The sequence below is a fragment of the Triturus cristatus genome, chromosome 1_2, assembly GCF_964204655.1.
Source record: "Triturus cristatus chromosome 1_2, aTriCri1.1, whole genome shotgun sequence".
NCBI lineage: Eukaryota > Metazoa > Chordata > Amphibia > Caudata > Salamandridae > Triturus > Triturus cristatus.
The window spans coordinates 1,148,242,277-1,148,263,809 of NC_140580.1; the positions used below are offsets into that span (position 1 = coordinate 1,148,242,277).

The 21,533-nt window shown below is 49.1% G+C and overlaps 1 protein-coding gene across 2 annotated transcripts in view; it reads right to left on the reverse strand.

Moving 5' to 3' along the window:
- NTNG2 (netrin G2) overlaps window positions 1-21,533 on the reverse strand; it is a 485,923-nt gene that overhangs the window by 34,093 nt on the left and 430,297 nt on the right. For both annotated transcript variants that reach the window (XM_085613924.1, XM_085613925.1), the window contains 3 exons: window positions 12,771-12,863; window positions 7,649-7,723; window positions 467-634 (listed from right to left, as the gene is read on the reverse strand). In XM_085613924.1, the coding sequence (XP_085470050.1) occupies window positions 467-634; window positions 7,649-7,723; window positions 12,771-12,863 (336 nt within the window). The remainder of the gene's footprint in view (window positions 1-466; window positions 635-7,648; window positions 7,724-12,770; window positions 12,864-21,533) is intronic.

Here is a 21,533-nt window from a genome sequence, read left to right on the forward strand (position 1 = left end):
CATATATTTTAAATATATACCTGGTGTGGTTGTCCTTTCATTTGACCATTCAAGAGATTATAGACTGGTAAAACAAGCTGCTTTACATTCCTTCAAGACTTAGCCTGAAGGCTGCTCTCCATAGCTACCACTAGGATAGCTTTCAATAAAGGTTGTCTTTAACCATTCACCATAAGGGTTGTTTGGACTGATACAAGGTTCCCACTAGAACTAGTGGACAGCATATACCAGGCCACCTTCTCACAGTGTGTTTTATAGGTTATAAACGGTCTTAACTGAAAATCAGAAAACCTAAATACAAATAATATATTATGGAATGCACTTTTCACCTCTGCGTGGTCAATGATGCCCACAGGATTTATTGTCTTACAAATAAATTATTTTAGTGCTATCTGCAAACTGTGACCATGGCAACTGCCCCTCCCTCCCGCCCTCCCACAAGCCCCCAGGTAAACATTCCCCTTACCTATGCATACATTCTCGTCGTCCAGCTCGGCGGACTGGTTCCGGTAGAAGCCCAGGCGGCAGTGCTGGCAGTGCTGGCCACGCGTGTAGTGCTTGCAGCTCACGCATGTCACCACATTCAGGAAGTCGATGTAGCTGCAGCGGTTCGAGTGCCCGTAGCACTCGCAGTCTGAGATGGAAAGGTTGGGGAGGAAAACAGCAAGAGTCAGGTAGGTCTCCGCTCATTGGCTGGTGGCCACTCCCATCATCTACCCCAGCAGGCACACCTTGAGTGCTGTCCGGACATGCACGAGTGGCGCACTCCACACCCCGTATAGATCCCAGCAGCTAAGAGACAGGAGTACTGGTTCCACTGCTCCCAAGTGACATCCCCCAGAGACTGTTTGAGGCCCTTCCCTGGTTTCCCAAAACCCATCCTAGCACACACTGAAATATGGGGGCAACTTTTCAAAGAGGAAGTCGGGGTGTCCATTCCCAGAAGGCACTAGCTTGGAGCTCAGGTATGGATTACACACCTAGGCTTCAGTAGGGACCACGTGAGCGCTACAATGAAACCCAAGCGCTTTCTAGAAGACCTTATACCACTAAGGTAAGACAAAAACACCTTGCTGACCCCAGCCTCGGCCTTCTCCTGCTTTACGGCTGCTAAAGACCCACAATCCCTTTCTCTGGCTCCTCCTCACGTCTTCTTGTGTCACCCGCCTTCTCTGTACGCTCCATTTCCATGCCCTCCCTTCTATCCACCACCTACCACTTCTTAATCCAGCACCCAGGTCTTCATCTCTGAGCCATCTGTGCACCTACCCATCTCTCATCCGAGCACCCTTCCCCTCCCGCCCATCACTCCGACCAGCCTTCCTAGCGCTTTCACCTCTCTCCTACCTTCCTAGTGCTTCTTACATTGTGTCCTCTGTTGGCTCTTTTTTTGCTCATCCATGCACACTCTATCCGCCCCAGCCCCTCAGTGCCTCTATCTAATCTATGTTGCATGCTACCACCCACCCTCATCAGTGTGCCCACTGTTTTCACCATAGCCCATACAAGTGAGGGAAAGTCCCCATGAAGCGCTTCAACGCCTCGTCAGGGGTAGTAAGCGCTATATAAATGCAATTGCAATACAATACAATGGGCATCGCTAGTGCCCAGAACACCTCCCCCCGCCCCCATCCCGCCCCTGCTCCCATAGGCATGCGTGACACGCAGTGCGTGGCATGAGGTCATGGCTGGATGAAGGCAGCGTGGAATGGCATGGGAAAGGATGAGTGACTGAATGATGAGCCCACGTCTGTAGCATGAAGGGCATGCGATGAGTGGCACTGGGTGCTTCATGCAGGTTGGGGGCCTACTAACAAGGAATGATAACACAGGATTATAAAAACCTCAGTTGGGTTTCATCGGCCGAAGGTTCGTATTTGTTCAACATTGGATTCCACCACCAGGGCGATGCAAGAGTCATGTGATCGGAAGGAAGACGGAAGAAGACTGCAGAGGGTAAATGTACAGCCAAATCTAAGCAGTAGGTGGCGAAATCCATGCCAGTGCGTGCCATGGTGCCCAGATCTATTGCAGTGGGTGCCCAGCTTGCTGTCTATGTATGACTACGCCCAGGCTCATGGATGCCCAGATCTCCATATTTATGCCAGCAGATGCCCAGATTAATTGCATCTGATTCCCAGATCAATGCCCTGTGAATGACTACTCGGATGCCCAGATCTCTAGATGCAGACCAATCCATGCCAGCACAGGTTCCAATGCTACTTTATGCACACTGTATGCCAGTGGATGCCCAGTTCATGCCAATGCATTCCCAAATCTATATCAGTAGGTAACCAGTGGGCGTTCTATTCTATGCCAATGCATGGCCCGTCTATGCCATCTGATTCTGCAATCTCTGGTGTGGCCCTGTGTGTCCAGTGTATGATGGTGGATGGTCCAATATATACCATGGGATGCCCCAATCTGTGCCAGTGGATGCTTCAATCTGTGCTGGTGGGTGTCCCAATCTATGCCAGTGGATACCCAGGCTGTGCCAGTGGGGGATTCAAACTATGCTGGCGGTTGTCATAATCTATGCCAGTGAATGCTTAGCTCTGTGGTAATGTATTTTCAGATCTATGACTGTGTATGCCTACATCTATGCACATGGTTGCCATGATGCCCAGGTGTATGCCAATGTACACTAAATTCGGAGCTACTGATTGTCCAGGTCTGTGCCGGTGGATGCACACGTCTAATGCCCAGCATCCCAGATATATAAATTGCGTAGCTGGATATGTGCAAAGGGATACGCAGAGCTATGCCAGCGAACACCCAACACCCCAGACATATACATTGGATGGCTGGACCAATACATATAGATGCACAGACCCATGCCAGCGAATGGCCAACACCTCTCGTATATACATAGGATGGCTAGACCTATACATATGGATGCACTGCCCTATGCCAACAAACTCCCAGCACCCCAGATAAATGCATTGGATTGCTGACCCTATACATATGGATGTGCAGACCTATTCCAGTGATTGTCGAGCACCCCAGCGAGGGGAAGGAGAGGTACGACTCAGTCATTGGTACCTTGACGAATGTGTGACTACAGGGAAATGTTCTCTCTCCATTCAATATGAGGCCAGCACCTCCCGCAAGACGTGATACGCAAAGCAAGTATTATGCATGCTTTATGTCTGTTTTGTCATCACCAATGTATATGTTCTATGCCCTAACTGGATTCTAAAGAATTATAGACAGCTACTCATAAATCAATAGGGATCTTACAGTCCTGAAGAAAACTTGTGAGGGTGCGGGCAGTAGAAGAGGCCGAAACATGTTGATTTGATAGGATAGTGGGATAATACATTCCCCAACCATCCAAATTTATGATTTTCCCCCTGCCTGAGAAAATTATATATAATTCAGTAAATTGTTGAGTGTTTTTTTCCAAGACAATTTTCATCCCAAATATGCAACCCAATCTCTGATCCAAAATAAGAAACATATGACATACAAAGAGCTCCCACTAACCTGTTAGAGCCCAACCCGACAAACACCATGTTGGGATGTAGAACCCAATGATGAAGCATGCCACAAATTGTGGGTCAGGGCTATTTTTCCAAAATAAAATATATTTTTCCTTGTACTATGACAACATATACAACTTAAAAGTAATGATAACTTAATTTCCTGTGTGTCTGGGAAGTACTTCTCGGCGCTGATGTACCCAGTAGGCCTCAAGGCCTCTCTTCTCCAGCTTCTGTGTGTCTGCTATGGTATATTGATCTGTATAGCGCACTGATCACCTGGGAGGGTATCCAGGCGCTTGGACGTGTGTAGGTTTGTGGTCCCCAAGGTGCTTGTACGAAGAGCCAGGTCTTCAGCTTCTTGTGGAACTCAAGGAGTGGGGGGGGGGAGGCTCTGATCTGTTGCGGGAGGTCGTCCCATGTCTTGGGTGTGATATAGGAGAATGAGCGGCCTCCAGTTTTGCCTTTGCGGATGTGGGGAGTGTGTGCCTGTGAGGCGGAGCGTAGGTGTCTGTTGGTCGGTGAAAGTGTATGAGGCTGTTCAGGTATTCTGCTCCTGTGTTGTGTAGGGCTTTGTATGTGTGCGTGAGAAGTTTGCATTGGGCAGAGCTGATGCGTAGCCCTGTGCCCGAGGCGGCCTTGCACCCCGGATATATACAGGGGCTAACTGGACCTATGCAGGTCGATGCGCTCGTCCATACCAGCAGATGCCCAGATACCCCAGCTACATACATTGGACAGCTGGACATCTGCCAGTCGGTGTGGAGCTGAATGGATGCCAGCGGGTGTGGAGATCTGTGCCACGGATGCCCAGCTTACCCAGACATCCTGGAAGTAGATATTCAAGCCTGTCACCGGATGCCAGGCCACTGGGTGCCCAGATTTCTGCCAGTCAGTAGTTCTTGAAGTAAGGATTACAAACCATTTCGAATTCCACCTGTGTTTCACTAAAGGCTAATTGCGCCCCCAGAGCCGTGCATTCGGGGATGTTCTGCAGTGCCCCCCACAATCTTTGATTCAGTTTATGATGCCTTCAGACTGACGGAGATTGTGACGTGACTTCCGTCGTACATCCCTTCAGGGCAGGCTGTAGGATAGAGCGTGTGTCGACAGTGGAGCCAAGCGCCTTGAGTACTCATTCCGCCCTCCCTCCTCGACCTGTGTGATCTTGGGCCACAGTGCTCCAGGCCCAGGAGTGTGTTGTACACTCGGACTGGGCCATTCTCGTGTGAAAGGGGGTGCACCGCTCCCTGGGCCAGCCTGACTCCGGGACACCAGGCATGTTCACCGCCTAGGGGCGCAGGGACAGCTCGGATCACAACCGGGGTTTGTTTCTGAGCCTCAAAGGGTTTCATGTTTGTGAGAAGTGTCGGTGTTGTCAGTGAAAGGAAACTCACCCCTGGGGCGAAGTCCCATTACAGGTATACTGAACCCTGAGGCGAAGTCTCATTACAGGTATACTGAACCCTGTGGCGAAGTCTCATTACAGGTATACTGAACCCTGAGGCGAAGTCCCATTACAGGTATACTGAACCCTGAGGCGAAGTCTCATTACAGGTATACTGAACCCTGAGGCGAAGTCCCATTACAGGTATACTGAACCCTGAGGCGAAGTCCCATTACAGGTATACTGAACCCTGAGGCGAAGTCTCATTACAGGTATACTGAACCCTGAGGCAACGCCACATTACAAGTATACTGAACCCTGAGGCGAAGTCTCATTACAGGTATACTGAACCCTGAGGCGAAGTCCCATTACAGGTATACTGAACCCTGAGGCGAAGTCTCATTACAGGTATACTGAACCCTGAGGCAACGCCACATTACAAGTATACTGAACCCTGAGGCGAAGTCCCATTACAGGTATACTCAACCCTGGGGAGAGGTCCCATTACAGGTATACTCAACCCTGGGGCGAAGACACATTACAGGTATACTCAACCCTGGGGCGAAGTCTCATTACAGGTATACTGAACCCTGAGGCGAAGTCTCATTACAGGTATACTGAACCCTGAGGCGAAGTCCCATTACAGGTATACTGAACCCTGAGGCGAAGTCTCATTACAGGTATACTGAACCCTGAGGCGAAGCCACATTACAGGTATACTGAACCCTGAGGCGAAGTCCCATTACAGGTATACTCAACCCTGGGGAGAGGTCCCATTACAGGTATACTCAACCCTGGGGCGAAGACACATTACAGGTATACTCAACCCTGGGGCGAAGACACATTACAGGTATACTGAACCCTGAGGCGAAGTCCCATTACAGGTATACTGAACCCTGAGGCAAAGCCACATTACAAGTATACTCAACCCTGAGGCGAAGTCCCATTACAGGTATACTCAACCCTCAGGCGAAGCCACATTACAGGTATACTCAACCCTTGGGTTAAGTCACATTACAGGTATACTCAACCCTGGGGAGAGGTCCCATTACAGGTATACTCAACCCTGAGGCGAAGTCCCATTACAGGTATACTCAACCCTGGGGCGAAGACACATTACAGGTATACTGAACCCTGAGGCGAAGTCCCATTACAGGTATACTGAACCCTGAGGCAAAGCCACATTACAAGTATACTCAACCCTGAGGCGAAGTCCCATTACAGGTATACTCAACCCTTGGGTTAAGTCACATTACAGGTATACTCAACCCTGGAGCGAAGTCACATTACAGGTATACTCAACCCTGAGGCAAAGCCACATTACAGGTATACTCAACCCTTGGGTTAAGTCACATTACAGGTATACTGAACCCTGAGGCGAAGTCCCATTACAGGTATACTCAACCCTCAGGCGAAGTCACATTACAGGTATACTCAACCCTTGGGTTAAGTCACATTACAGGTATACTGAACCCTGAGGCGAAGTCCCATTACAGGTATACTCAACCCTGGAGCGAAGTCACATTACAGATATACTCAACCCTGAGGCAAAGCCACATTACAGGTATACTCAACCCTTGGGTTAAGTCACATTACAGGTATACTCAACCCTGGAGCGAAGTCACATTACAGGTATACTCAACCCTGAGGCAAAGCCACATTACAGGTATACTCAACCCTTGGGTTAAGTCACATTACAGGTATACTCAACCCTGGAGCGAAGTCACATTACAGGTATACTCAACCCTGAGACAAAGCCACATTACAGGTATACTCAACCCTTGGGTTAAGTCACATTACAGGTATACTGAACCCTGAGGCGAAGTCCCATTACAGGTATACTCAACCCTGGAGCGAAGTCACATTACAGGTATACTCAACCCTGAGGCAAAGCCACATTACAGGTATACTCAACCCTTGGGTTAAGTCACATTACAGGTATACTCAACCCTGGAGCGAAGTCACATTACAGGTATACTCAACCCTTGGGTTAAGTCACATTACAGGTATACTCAACCCTGGAGCGAAGTCACATTACAGGTATACTCAACCCTGAGGCAAAGCCACATTACAGGTATACTCAACCCTTGGGTTAAGTCACATTACAGGTATACTCAACCCTGGGGCGAAGTCACATTACAGGTATACTCAACCCTGGGGTGAAGTCCCATTAAAGATATACTCAGCCCCACTGAGAAGTCCCATAATAATATACTCATTCCTGCTGAGAAGCACTGGTACTGTCCTATTACAGATGCACTTTACCCCGATAAGAAGTCCCATTAAATGACTCTTCAATCCTGCTGCGAAGTGCTGGAACTGTCCCATTAACAGGACAGCAGACTCCTGGGAACTGCCAGTCCTGTCACATTAAACGTAAAACAACACTCCTCCGAGAAGTGCTTGTACAGACCCATTAAAGACCTAACTGCCCTGCCCGGAAGTGCAGGTACAGTCTCATTAAAATAATACAATCCTGCTGCATGGTGTTGGTACTTTCTCATTACAATTATTAACGCCCGCTGAGGGGTGCGTGTACTCTCCCTGTGACATCAAGGCAGTGCGGGGCTTGGGGGTGGCCATGCTCGAGCCTCAGGCCCTATTTGAAGACTAGATTGGGAGCCTGTAGGTTTGGAAGCATGCAGCCTTCCTCTTTCGCCTGCAGGTGGCGCTCCTTCCTAAGAGTCGCAATGGGAGCAGAGGGAGGCGCGGGGACCAGGCTCCCTTGTCTCCCCCCTCCACCTGACCCCCCCCCCAGCCTCTGAGAGCCCCGGCTTACCTTGAAAAGTCTCGACCAGGACCCCAGGCACCGAGGCGGGCACCGGCTCCTGAGGGCGGGGCGCCTTCCGTGGCCCTTGGGGGGAAGGAGACAGTGAGGTCTCAGCCGCCGTTAGTACAAGTTGGGGGTCTAGGAGGGAGGGATGTGCCTAGAGAGGGCAGGGGGAGGATGGGGCCCAGGGTTAGTCTGTCAGTGGCCATTGTTACTCCTCCATTCACTCTCTCCTCTCCCTCCCGGACCTCTCCACCCTGCACCTGTGTCTGCTGAACCAGTGACTCTTCCCCCTTTCTTTCTTTTCTCTCTTTTAGTGTCTCTTCCTTTCAAGACTTGTCTCCCTTCGCTGCTTTTGAGGTCTCCTTAACCTCTTTTCGTTTTAACGCGACCATTTTCTTGACATTTTCATTCAATCTTTACTGATTTCCTTTCTCAATATGTGTTATTATCGCCCCTCTGGTTTCTCTTCTTATCTAGCTCTTGCTGTTCTTTTTCTCTCTTCTTGTCTCACTCTTTCTTTTCTGGCCAGTATTTTAGTCCCCTTTCATCTACTTTAATGCGCTTTGTTTAATGTGTTTGTCATTTAGTTGTTTCACCTCCTCCTGTTTTTCTTCTCAGGCTGTTATGTTTTCGCTTTTGTGCGTTTTTCTTTATTCTATTTTCTCTTGTTTCTTCTATTCCTTCCATTCTCTTCTGTTTCTTCCATTTCCACTACTCTCTCTTCTGTTTGTCTTCCCTATATTCGATTTCATTCTCTTAAAATTTTTCGTCACATCCTTTTTTCCATTTAATTCACTCATCTTTCCTCAATATTCGTTCCATTCAGATTTGTTCATGTTTCTCTTTCCTGTCTTGTTTTTTCCTTCCCTCCTGATATGTATCCCTTTCCTTCATTTGCCTTCCGTGTTTATTATTGTCACCCTTTTCTACTTTCAATCAAATTTCCTATTTTATTTTTCTCTTTCTTCTGCATTACTATTTTCTATGCTTTTCACTAGCTTTTGGTTTTCAACTCTTTATCCTGTTGTTTGATTCTGCTTTTCCTATTCTTTTCCTATCTTGCATTCCTTCGTTTCTCCAGAGTTCTTTTCCTTTGAGTCTTTGTTCAGTACTTATTTCCTTCTTCTCTTTTTCTATTATCGGTGTCTTTATTTTTTTTTCCTCTGGATCTCTGTCTGTTTTATTTTCCTCTTTTTATCCTATAACTTCTTTCCTTTTTGCCCCATTTCCTTATTAACAGCGCACTCACGTGTTTTTGTCTTGTTTTTTGTACACATCGTACGATCTCGTACACTCTATTGTAATCACATGTAAATCCCTTCACCAGTGCAATCTCCTTTGCATAATGGCCCTCGTGCACACACTCAGACAAATATATTAAATCAAGGGTGACACTTGGCTTTTGGGTAACACAAAACAAGCACGCCCCCACAGAAACACACTCTCTTCAACAAACAGCCTCTCTTTTGAACCCACTGTGTTACATCCCCCTTTTCACAATCTCGCTCTCTGACATTCTTTTTTCACTCTTGCACTATCACTTTCGACCTTTCTGTCTCTCTATTTTGCTTTTAGTCTCTTTTTTCTCTCACTTCTCTGCTGTCTCTCGCCCTTCCCTCACTTTCTCTCTTTGACAGATTTAGTCCCCAGCTCTAGTGACGTCAGTGTAGGAAGGCACACAACCAGGAGTTTTGATGTGTAGGACTTGTTGCAACAACATGTCTTTGACAAAGTAGAAAGTTTCTAGAATGCTTCAGCTGACTTTATTGACTAAGGCTGGGGAGTCAAACTAACATATCCACTTCATATTATTATAGAATTAATGTTTTATTGAAATATTATACAAAATGATTTCATCAGATGTAATCTAACGCAGTTTAACAGCAGTATTCTGACAGTGAGTCGCCTCAGCTTTAGTAGATGGTTTTTGATGTTATTTTGTACGCGCTTGCAGACATCCACTCAATTGAAAGCAAGTAGCTGTCAGACTACAGGTGTTAAACTAGAGGAAGGAAGTGAAGCCATAAATGGAGGGTTAATGAACAAAAGATTTTCCATTTCTAATTGAATCCCAGTTTACTTGTAGCCCAGATGGAGCAGAAAAGACTAAACTCCGCGACACGCGTGTTGGCTGTTGGTCATATAACATGAGATTAGACTAATGACGTTATTAAGATATTCATCGCAATACATTTACATTTGGTCATATAATCTTGCATCATATTTTTGTAATAACAATATAATTCTATTTATGAAGTGAAGATATGTCCCTTTGACTCCCCTTCAATAGCAACCCTTGTTTTGGCGTTACAGTGGACATATGGGCCCAGATTTAGTAGGACTGTGCGTCGGGCTGGGACACTGTAGTGGCGCCGCCCGACACACAATCGTCTTTGGCATTTACTAAGCCGAGCAGAGCCACTTTGCCTGGCTTTGAGTGGTTTAGTAAATACTTGGTTACTTTACTTCAGGTAGGTGTTATATGGGTGGAGCAATGGGGGGGGGGGGTCACATGCATCCATCCATGTAATTTGATGCAAATCCAGATTTACAAAGACGTGTAACCCAATTTGCACCATAATGGTGCGCCTACCTGACAGAGATGTAACCAGGAGACATTTCTTTATTTTTCCTCATTCCTTCCTGTTTCATCACTAGAGGAACATACCTCTAAGGCAGTGGTCTTCAAACCTTCTAATGTTGTGCCCCACCACTCTCCCCCAGTGGGAAAAAAAATCACTGTGGCCCCCCTCAAAATTGTGGGCAATTCTATTAAACTGGCAATGTTCAAATATGCCTAGACTTATTTAAACATTGTGGCTAAATGCTGGTTTTCAAGAATATTTGGAGATCCCTCCTGTTTGACGCCTACTCCCAGCAGCCAGGATGTAAATGACAAAGGATGTTCCCAATGGGCCCTCACAGAGCGCCTGACTGCCGCTCATTGTCTTCTGCTGAAATCAAAGCACCATTATCTGCTTAGTCTTTTTTTGGGCCAGAGCCTGGGGACCCCCCTGGGATCACTTGAGGTCCCTGCAGGGGGGCTCACCCCCCAGTTTAAAGACCCTTGTTCTACGAATTGTTTTGTGCCGGTAGGAATCCTGCACATAACACTGTCCCCCTTGCACTATGGTACAAGGGTGCTAGGCAGCCTGCAGTGCACCCGCGGCAGGAAAGAGCAGAAAGGCCACATCTCTGTTTTTAGGTCTCGCCTGACCCAGCGCATGCGCTGGACTGGCGAGACTTATTGAGAGGGCTCCAAAAAGTGCTACCAGGCCAGCCTAGAGCTACAGTGCATGTGCGCGTGCGCGCGCGCTGCGCTATACCGCGATTACTTTCACTTTCACGGCCCCACGGCCGCTTTGATGTTTGAGCGTGATCACGATCACTTTCACTTTCCCGGCCGTTTTGCATAGCCAATAGGTGTCGCTTTTGGGACCTTATAAGTATTTAGTTATGCAACTGTTGCATGGCTAAACACTTATAAGGTCCCAAAGGCGAGACCTATTGGCTATGCCAATGCTTGTTAACATTTGTGCTAGAGTTTTCCGGGGCCCATCTCTGTTTTTTAGGAGTTGTGGTATAGTTTTCTGGTCCCCATCTCTGTTTTTACCATTTGTGGTAGAGTTTTCCGGTGCCCATCTCTGTTTTTATTACTATTTGTGGGAGAGTTTTCCGTTGTCCCATCTCTGTTTTTACCATTTGTGGTAGAGTTTTGTGGTGCCCATCTCTGTTTTTATTACTATTTGTGGGAGAGTTTTCCGTTGTCCCATCTCTGTTTTTACCATTTGTGGTAGAGTTTTCCGGTGCCCATCTCTGTTTTTATTACTATTTGTGGGAGAGTTTTCCGTTGTCCCATCTCTGTTTTTACCATTTGTGGTAGAGTTTTGTGGGGCCCATCTCTGTTTTTATTACTATTTGTGGGAGAGTTTTCCGTTGTCCCATCTCTGTTTTTACCATTTGTGGTAGAGTTTTCTGGTGCCCATCTCTGTTTTCAGCAGTTGTAGTAGAGTTTTCCGGCACCCCAGTTCTGTTTTTACCAGTTTTGTAGAGTTGTCCTGTATCAGGAATTCCAGCTGCTGCACAGATATCACTCGGAGATCTCACGTGCGTCTCCACACACCCTGGTAGCCCACAGATGGGAGATGGCGGGCCCTTCTCGATGCCACTCTGAACAGAGACGTGTGGAGCAATGGTGTGGAGGGGGGGGTCCATGCATCCATCCATGTAATTTGATGCAAATCCAGATTTACAAAGATGTGTTAAGGGGGGGGGGCGTGCACAGGGAAACATGCAGGGAAAGAATGAGACGTCACAGGATGGCTGGAGGTGTCCCACAGTCGTGGGCGTTCGTCCGTACGCTCTTTCGCCTTCTTTTGCTCTTTTTCTCTTGCTGTACCTTCATCGAATCCCCTCACTCTCCTGGTCTCACTCTCCCTGGTTCGACGTTCTTTTAGTTACTATTTTGTGTCCTTCTAGCTCATATCTTCTCTTGTATGCTTCGACTCTCTCGCGTCCTCTTTCTTGCTCTTAGCTCACTCTCTTGCTTTCTCTTTGTCTCACTCTCTCCTGTCTTGCGCCAGAGCCCTTGTGCTTGCTCTTTCTTTCTCTTGTTTACTCTCCTGCACGCTTTGCTTGCCGCGCTCACCCTTTTGTTCACATACCCTCTCGCTTTTGTTGGCTCTCTCCATCCTCTCTTTTGCTTTCTCTCTCTCTCTCTCTCTCTCTCTCTCTCTCTCTCTCTCCCTCTCTCCATCCCTCTCTCTCTCTCTCTTTTTCTCGTTCACGCTCTTTTAGTGTTTGATAGGTTGAAAGCCTTACATTTGTGCAACAAGACACAATTCTCTCTAACAGCCTTATGTAGGCAGAGTCTCCTGTAGAGGGCGCTCCCCTCCCACCCCGGAGGTGGAAGGAAGGGTGCGGGGATTTAGAAAGCGAGGTGCCGGGACCTGCTAACACGGGGGCACACCATGAGGGGCTTTAGAAAGCAGGGTGCTGGGACCTTCTAATGCTGGGATACACATAGAGGGGCTTTGGAAAGCGGGGTGCCGGGACCTGCTAACACGGGGGCACACCTAGAGGGGCTTTAGAAAGCGGGGCACACTCAGGGCTCCGCCAATCGCCATACCTGTCTTTCCGTGCTTTCTGCCAGCAGAGGGCGCCGTGTGTCTGGGTTTCTCTGGCGCCTGCTTGGCTGGACAGGTGGAGCAGATTAACTGAGCTGAAAGTGCACAGAGGAGGAAGAGAGACAGATGTCAGTCTGCTCGGAGAGCGTCGTACCCGTGCTCTGTGGGTACTAGTAGCCAAACCCACCCTCGAGAAGTCAGACCCCTCAATTATACTACCCCCTGCAGAGGGTAATAAAACCCTCCGGGAATGAACGTTTTAGCAGTTTGTAAACCCTTCTTCAGAGGGGAGATGTACCACTGTAAGCCAAATGATGACAAACCAGCGCCTAGAAATCCTGTTTCTCAACACTAGGGGGCATATCAGCAACAACCGGCGATAGTTATCGCTAAGCGCACTTAGCGCTAGGATAATTATCGCCGGCTAGTGTGGATTTTTATCGCTGAGATAGTGTGCTATTAGCAACGCTTATCTCAAAAGCGATAAAAATCCTAGCGCTAACTGCCAAACGTGAGATTATCGCTGGAAACCCAGCGATAATCCCACAAAGTTTGGCGATAGCTTGCTGATAGGGCCTCACATACTTAGCCATGATATCCATCTTCCATAGGATATCATGGCTAAATCAGTTTCAAAGCAGGCGTAAGGAAAGTAGCGATAACAGGGGTTATCGCTACTTTTCTTGTCGCTATGCTGCTTTGCGTGAGGCTTGATAATAGGAGAAATGTCGCTCAGCGACATTTCTCCCGTTATCCTGGGGAGGAACGCCCACTTTGCATCTCATTAGAGATGCACAGATGGGCGTTAGGAATTCAGGCACTAAGGCAAGGTTTCACGCGATAGCGTGACCTTGCTAATATAGCGATAAAATTATCGCCGCTGTTCGGCCGAAAACGGCCGCAAAAGCGGCGATAATTTTATATCGCTGCCTTGTAGACATGCCCCTAGAGGCAAGTTAGCCCCCTGAAGTAAAGTTTCATGCAGCTTTCAAGGCCTCCTGTTGCAGTGAGTACAATGAGGGGGTTAACATAGGTTGCCTATCAAGCAGCCCCGCAGGATGTAGTGCAGAGCAAAACACCTACATCTGTGCCTACGACAGCCTTGGTGGCGGGTAACGGATCACCTGAAATCATGTGAATGCCTGTGAGATCTGGAGATGAGCGCTTCAGAGCATGCAAGGGCAGAGCATTCATGAGATCACGTGATTTCCACGCTTCTGCGAGATCACGTGACAGCAGGGATCAGAACACCTGTGAAATCATGTGATCAAAGACCAGAGTAACTGTGAGAACATGAGATGTCAGAGCTACAAGACATCATGCAGACCGTGTGATCTTAGTGAACACAGCTCTAATAAGAAAGCCTCAGATATCAGTGACGTCACGTGATGTGGTCAGAGAACAGGTCTGCGAAGTCATGTGATGTCAGAGTCTTAAGATCCTGTGGGATCATATAATAAAAGGGATCAGCGCTCCCGTGGGATCATGTGATATCAGAGCTACTATACCCTTGTGAAATCATGTGATAACACAGAACGCAAACTTGTGAGATCATGTGATATTAGACCTACTATACACTTGTGAAATCATGTGATAACAGAGAACGCAACACTTATGAGAGATCATGTGAAATCAGAGCTACTATACCCTTGTGAAATCATGTGATAACACAGAACACAATAATTGTGAGAATATGTGATATCAGAGCTACTATACACTTGTGAAATCATGTGATAACAGAGAACGCAACACTTATGAGAGATCATGTGATAAGAGGGAACGTAACACCAGTGAGATCATGTGATATCAGAGCTACTACACACTCGTGAAATCATGTGATAACAGAGAATGCAACACTTGTGAGATCATGTGATATCAGAGCTACTATATACTTGTGAAATCATGTGATAACAGAGAATGCAACACTTATGAGAGATCATGTGATAACAGGGAACGTAACACCTGTGAGATCATGTGATATCAGAGCTACTACACACTCATGAAATCATGTGATAACAGAGAACGCAACACTTGTGAGATCATGTGATGTCAGAGCTACTATACACTCATGAAATCATGTGATAACAGAGAACGCAAAATTTGTGAGAACGTAATATCAGAGCTACTATACAATTGTGAAATCATGTTATAACACAGAACACACCACTTGTGAGAACATGTGATATCAGAGCTACTATACACTTGTGAAATCATGTGATAACACAGAACACACCACTTGTGAGATCATGTGATATCAGAGCTGCTATGCACTCGTGAAATTATGTGATAACAGAGAGCACACCACTTGTGAGAACATGAGATATCAGAGCTACTATGCACTCCTGAAATCATGTGATACACAGAACGCAACACTTGTGAGAACATGTGATAGCAAAGCTACGAGATATCAGTGACGTGATGTGATCAGAGAACAGAAGGTCTGTGAAATCATGTGATTTCAAAGATGAATTCAAAGCTCATGCTGTTAATTTGATATCAAATATAGCACTAGTGAACAGTGTGAGAAATTATTACTAGTCCACAGTGTGAGAAGCGGGCACTGGTGGACAACATGACAAGCTGCACTGGTGGACAACATGAGAAGTGGGCACTGTGGACAACATGAGAAGACGCACTAGTAGACAACATGACAAGCTGTACTGGTGGACAAAGTGAGAAGCTGCACTGGAGGACAACGTGCAAAGCGGCGCAGGTCCACAAAGTGAGACGCTGGCACTCGTGGACAAAGTGAGAAGCTGGCAATGGTGGACAATGTGATTACTGGCAGTGGTGCACAACATGAGAAGCTGTACTGGTGGATAATGTGAGACACTGAACTGGTGGACAATGTGAGAAGCTGCACTGGTGGACAATGTGATTACTGGCAGTGGTGCACAACATGAGATGCTGCACTGGTGGACAGCGTGAGAAGCTGCACTGGTGGACAATGTGAGAAGCTGGCCCTGGTGGACAATGTGAGATGCTGCACTGGTGGACAGCGTGAGAAGCTGCACTGGTGGACAACATGAGAAGCTGCACTGGTGGACAGCGTGAAAAGCTGCACTGGTGGACAACGTGAGATGCTGCACTGGTGGACAACGTGAGAAGCTGCACTGGTGGACAACATGAGAAGCTACACTGGTGAACAACGTGAGATGCTGCACTGGTGGACAACGTGAGATGCTGCACTGGTGGACAACGTGAGAAGCTGCACTGGTGGACAACGTGAGATGCTGCACTGGTGGACAATGTGAGAAGCTGGCCCTGGTGGACAATGTGAGATGCTGCACTGGTGGACAGCGTGAGAAGCTGCACTGGTGGACAACATGAGAAGCTGCACTGGTGGACAGCGTGAGAAGCTGCACTGGTGGACAACGTGAGATGCTGCACTGGTGGACAACGTGAGAAGCTGCACTGGTGGACAACATGAGAAGCTACACTGGTGAACAACGTGAGATGCTGCACTGGTGGACAACGTGAGATGCTGCACTGGTGGACAACGTGAGAAGCTGCACTGGTGGACAACGTGAGATGCTGCACTGGTGGACAGCGTGAGAAGCTGCACTGGTGGACAACATGAGATGCTGCACTGGTGGACAACATGAGAAGCTTAAGTGGTGGACAACGTGAGAAGCTGGCCCTGGTGGACAATGTGAAAAGCTGGCACTGGTAGACAATGTGAGAAGCTGCACTGGTGAACAACGTGAGAAGCTGCACTGGTGGACAACATGAGAAGCTACACTGGTGAACAACGTGAGATGCTGCACTGGTGAACAACGTGAGATGCTGCACTGGTGGACAACGTGAGATGCTGCACTGGTGGACAACGTGAGAAGCTGCACTGGTGGACAACGTGAGATGCTGCACTGGTGGACAGCGTGAGAAGCTGCACTGGTGGACAACATGAGAAGCTTAAGTGGTGGACAACGTGAGAAGCTGGCCCTGGTGGACAATGTGAAAAGCTGGCACTGGTAGACAATGTGAGAAGCTGCACTGGTGAACAACGTGAGAAGCTGCACTGGTGGACAGCGTGAGAAGCTGCACTGGTGGACAACATGAGATGCTGCACTGGTGGACAACATGAGAAGCTGGCCCTGGCGGACAATGTGAAAAGCTGGCCCTGGTGGACAATGTGAGAAGCTGCACTGGTGCACAGCGTGAGAAACTTGAATTGGTGGGCAGCGTGAGAAGCTGGCACTGGTGCACAGCGTGAGAAACTTGAATTGGTGGGCAGCGTGAGAAGCTGGCACTGGTGCACAGCGTGAGAAACTTGAACTGGTGGGCAGTGTGAGAAGCTGGCACTAATGAGCAGAGTGTGATTCTGGTCCTGGTGGCTTGTGTGAGAAGGTGATACTGTAAGCTGTGTGTAGAGTTGTGGGGGTGGCATGAGAAGCTGGCACTGGTAGCACTGGTGAGCAGTGTCAGAGCTTACACTGGGGAATAGAGTGTGTTAAGCTGCACTGATTGGCATTGTAAGAAACTGGACTGGTTAACAGTGGTATAAGCTGGCACTATTAGATAGTGTGAGAAACTCCAGTAAGGCAGTCTGCGAAGATGGCACTGCAGAGCAGTTTTTGAGCAGCATGCACTGTTACTAGTGTCTGAGGTTGGCTTTGCTGCACAGTGGGAGAAGGTGGCACTGCTAGACAGCTTGAGAAGGTGACACTGGTGAACAGTGTGAGAAGATAGCACTAGTGAGCAGTGTGAGAAGCTATCACTGGTGCACAGTGTGGGAAGCTGGCACTGGTGGACAGTATGAGAAGCCAACACTGGTGAACAGTGTCAAAAAAGCTAGCACTGGTGGACAATGTGAGAATCTGGCACTGTTGCACATCATGAGAAACTGGCACTGTTGTACAGCTTCAAGAGCTGGCAGTAATGGACAGAGTGACAATTGGGCACTGCAAAATAGTGTGAGAAGGTGGTACTGTAGGCAATATGAGGATCTGCACAGGGGTGACACGACAAGCTGGCACTGGCGTCACTTTGAAAAGCTGGCACGGGCAGGCATTATGAGAAGCTCTCACTAGAGGAAGTGTGTGATGGGGCATTGTTGGGCTATGTAAGAAGGTGGCACTGGAAGCATTGTGCGAAGCTGGTGCTGGTGTGTAGTGTTTGGAGCTGGCACTGATGAATAGAGTGTGATAAGCAAGCACTGGTAGGCAATGTGAGAAACCGGCCCTTTTGAACAGTGTGAGAAGCTGGCACTGGTTGGCAGTGTGAGAAACTGGCACTGGTGGGCAGTGTGTGGAGATGGCACTGCTGAGCAGTATTGGACAAGCATGCACTGTTATCAGTGTGCGAGGCTGGTACCAGTAGGTAATGTGAGAGACCGTCCATGGTGAACAGTGTTATAAGCTGGCACCAGTAGGCAGTGTGAAAAACTGACATTGGTGAGCAGCGTGTGCAGACTGCATGGCTAAACAGTATTGGACAAGCAGGCACTGTTAACACTGGAGGAGGCTGGCACCAGAAGGCACTGTGACAAACTGGCAATGGTGAACAGTGTTATAAGCTGGCCCTAATAGGCAGTGGGAGAAACTGACACTGGTGGGCAGTGTGTGGAGATGGCATGGCTGAACAGTATTGGACAAGCAGGCACTGCTATCAGTGTGGGAGGCTGGCACCAGTAGGCAATGTGAGAAACTGGCACAGGTGAACAGTGTTATAAGCTGGCACTAGTAGGCAGTGTAAGAAACTGACACTGGTGAGCAGTGTGTGGAGATGGCATGGCTGAACAGTACTGGACACGCAGGCCCTGCTATCAGTGTGGGGGCTGGCACCAGTAGGCAATGTAACAACCTGGCAATGGTGAACAGTGTTATAAGCAGGCACTCGTAGGCAGTGTAAGAAACTGACACTGGTGAGCAGTGTGTGGAAATAGCATGGCTGAAAAGTATTGGACAAGCAGGCACTGTTATCAGTGTGGGGGCTGGCACCAGTAGGCAATGTAACAAACTGGCAATGGTGAACAGTGTTATAAGCTGGCCCTAATAGGCAGTGGGAGAAACTGACACTGGTGGGCAGTGTGTGGAGATGGCATGGCTGAACAGTATTGGGCAAGCAGGCACTGTTATCAGTGTGGGGGCTGGCACCAGTAGGCAATGTAACAAACTGGCAATGGTGAACAGTGTTATAAGCTGGCCCTAATAGGCAGTGGGAGAAACTGACACTGGTGGGCAGTGTGTGGAGATGGCATGGCTGAACAGTATTGGGCAAGCAGGCACTGTTATCAGTGTTGGGGCTGGCACCAGTAGGCAATGTGAGAAACTGTCCCCAGTGAACAGTGTTATAAGCAGACACTCGTAGGCAGTGGGAGAAACTGACACTGGTGAGCAGTGTGTGGAGATGGCATGGCTGAAAAGTATTGGACAAGCAGGCACTGCTATCAGTGTGGGAGGCTGGCACCAGTAGGCAATGTAACAAACTGGCAATGGTGAACAGTGTTATAAGCTGGCCCTAATAGGCAGTGGGAGAAACTGACACTGGTGGGCAGTGTGTGGAGATGGCATGGTTGAACAGTATTGGGCAAGCATGCACTGTTATCAGTGTCGGTGGGGCTGACACAAGTAGGCAGTGTGAGAAACTGTCCCCGGTGAACAGTGTTATAAGCTGGCACTAGTAGGCACTGTGAGAAACTGTCCCCGGTGAACAGTGTTATAAGCTGGCACTAGTAGGCAGTATGAGAACGTGGCACTGGTGGATACAGTGATAAGCTCTCTTTGGTAGACAGAGTGAAGAAACGTGCACTAGTGAGCAATATGTGGAAATGGCACTGCTACGCAGGATTTTACAAGCAGGCACAGCACCAGTGTGTGAGGCTGGCACGGCTACGTAGAGTGAGAAGCTGACACTCGAGTCAGTGTGGGAAGCTAGCAGTGCCAGGGAGTATAATGAGCTAGAAGCGGAGAGGCCCTGGCTACAGAGCTCTCGAGCTGGCAGGTCTCGCGAGAACAAGCTGCCCACCGTGAATCCATGCAGCGCCATGAAGTGCTTCAGGCGCTTCTCATCTTGAGAAATGACTGGGTTCTAAGAACCAGGACTGAGATGACTAGCAGCGCCTCGCGTCCTTCTCATCCAAAGTAACTGTGCCCTCAGCCGCAGCTGGCATCAGAGAGCCCTGCTTTCATCACCCGCTGCCTGCTGTGGTCTGGTGTAGGCACAAGGCAGTGTTTCGCCTACTTTGCACCCGCAGCCGCGCGCACAGGTGGCGTTTCTTGCTGAATTCAGCGGCGCCCGTGTCAGCAGCGCCCTGTTCCACGCCGGTGTCACCGACAGCAGGTGGCACAGAACAGGGTGCCCAGGCGGCGGCGGCTGCCAGGTGCGAGTTGTGCAGGGGGCACGGCGGGACGCCGCAGCCTCTCTTGTCCAGTTGCTAGGACATTTATCTGCCTCTTGGTTGCAAGAGGCCCCCAGCTGCCGGGGTAAGGGCACGGGGGGCCGTACCTGTGCAGATTAGAAAGGGCCCTGCGGTATCTCGGGCTATCCAGCTCCAGCAATACCCGTAGTCGGGGAAGCAGGGACTAACATGTGGGCTGTTTGGGCTGGCACTTCACCCAGACACCCCCTTTCAAGTCTTGGGGTTTCATTTGACATCCCATTGCACTCTGGGATCTGTAGTCGCTGACGGGATGCTGCATTGAATCAGTTGGGCTGACACACCTGCAAACTGTAACAGAACATGCCAGGACACATTATGTTGCACGCGTGAGTGAACAGGTAAGGTTGTCCACAGCGGGACAGTGTTGGGGTACACGTCTCTCAAAAGTCACCATCCCTTCTGTGCCAGGCCACACTTGTGGCACAGCGGGTAAAGGGCGTTCTTGGAATGAGGGGGCACCGGGTGGTGGTCTGGCTGCTGTCCCCAGAAGTCAACGACTCGTCCAATAGATGGTGCACCGGGTCTAACTGTGTGCCTCCCCCGCCCCCCCCCCCCCCCACCTCCCCTCCTCCCCCACCCCCAGGCATCGCCCAGTGGATTAGCGAAGCCCAGAGACTCGCTACCAATCCACAGTCACCCGGCTGCTTGGGTGAGCCAGCTCGCAGGGTGCAGACCCAGGTGCGCGCGTACACCGACTCCCCTAATGTCCATGTCCAAAGGCTGCCCAGGGCACCAGGACGGGACACTGACACTGCACGTGCACACGGAGAGAGATCAGCTGCCAAGGTACGACACGCTTGGAAGGTTAATGTGCCTGCAGCTGACACACGTGCAGCCTGAAGGTGCCAGGTTCGAGATCCCAGTGAGGCCGACTAGGCCGTCATCCTTCCCATGTGGATACATTAATACTAGCTTTACAGCTGTAAGAGGCTCGCCAGTTGTAGTGGATGCCATCCAAATAGAAAGTTCTACTATTCAAATATCAGGCGAAGCCCCGCGTGAGCCACCCCAGGCACCGCCCACCACCAAGAGCACCGCCCACCACCCCAGGCACCGCCCACCACCAAGAGCACCGCCCACCACCAAGAGCACAGCCCCAGACGTGGCCGAAAAGCAGCAGATTACAGGGCTGGGCCGGGCTCCCCAGCGGATTAAAGACACACATGTGCGCACAGATGTAACCTGATTTCTCTTGTGCTCTACTGTGCCACCCACCCCCGTCGCCCCTCCCGCACTACCCACCCCTCCCTCACTACCCCACCCTCTCCTCATCCCACAGCTCAAGTCTCCGCACAGATAGACTCCATCAGGTTACATAAGCAAAGTGACATCACCTATATATTGATGATGCGCCCACCACCTGCTCTGCAAAGGGCACTAACAC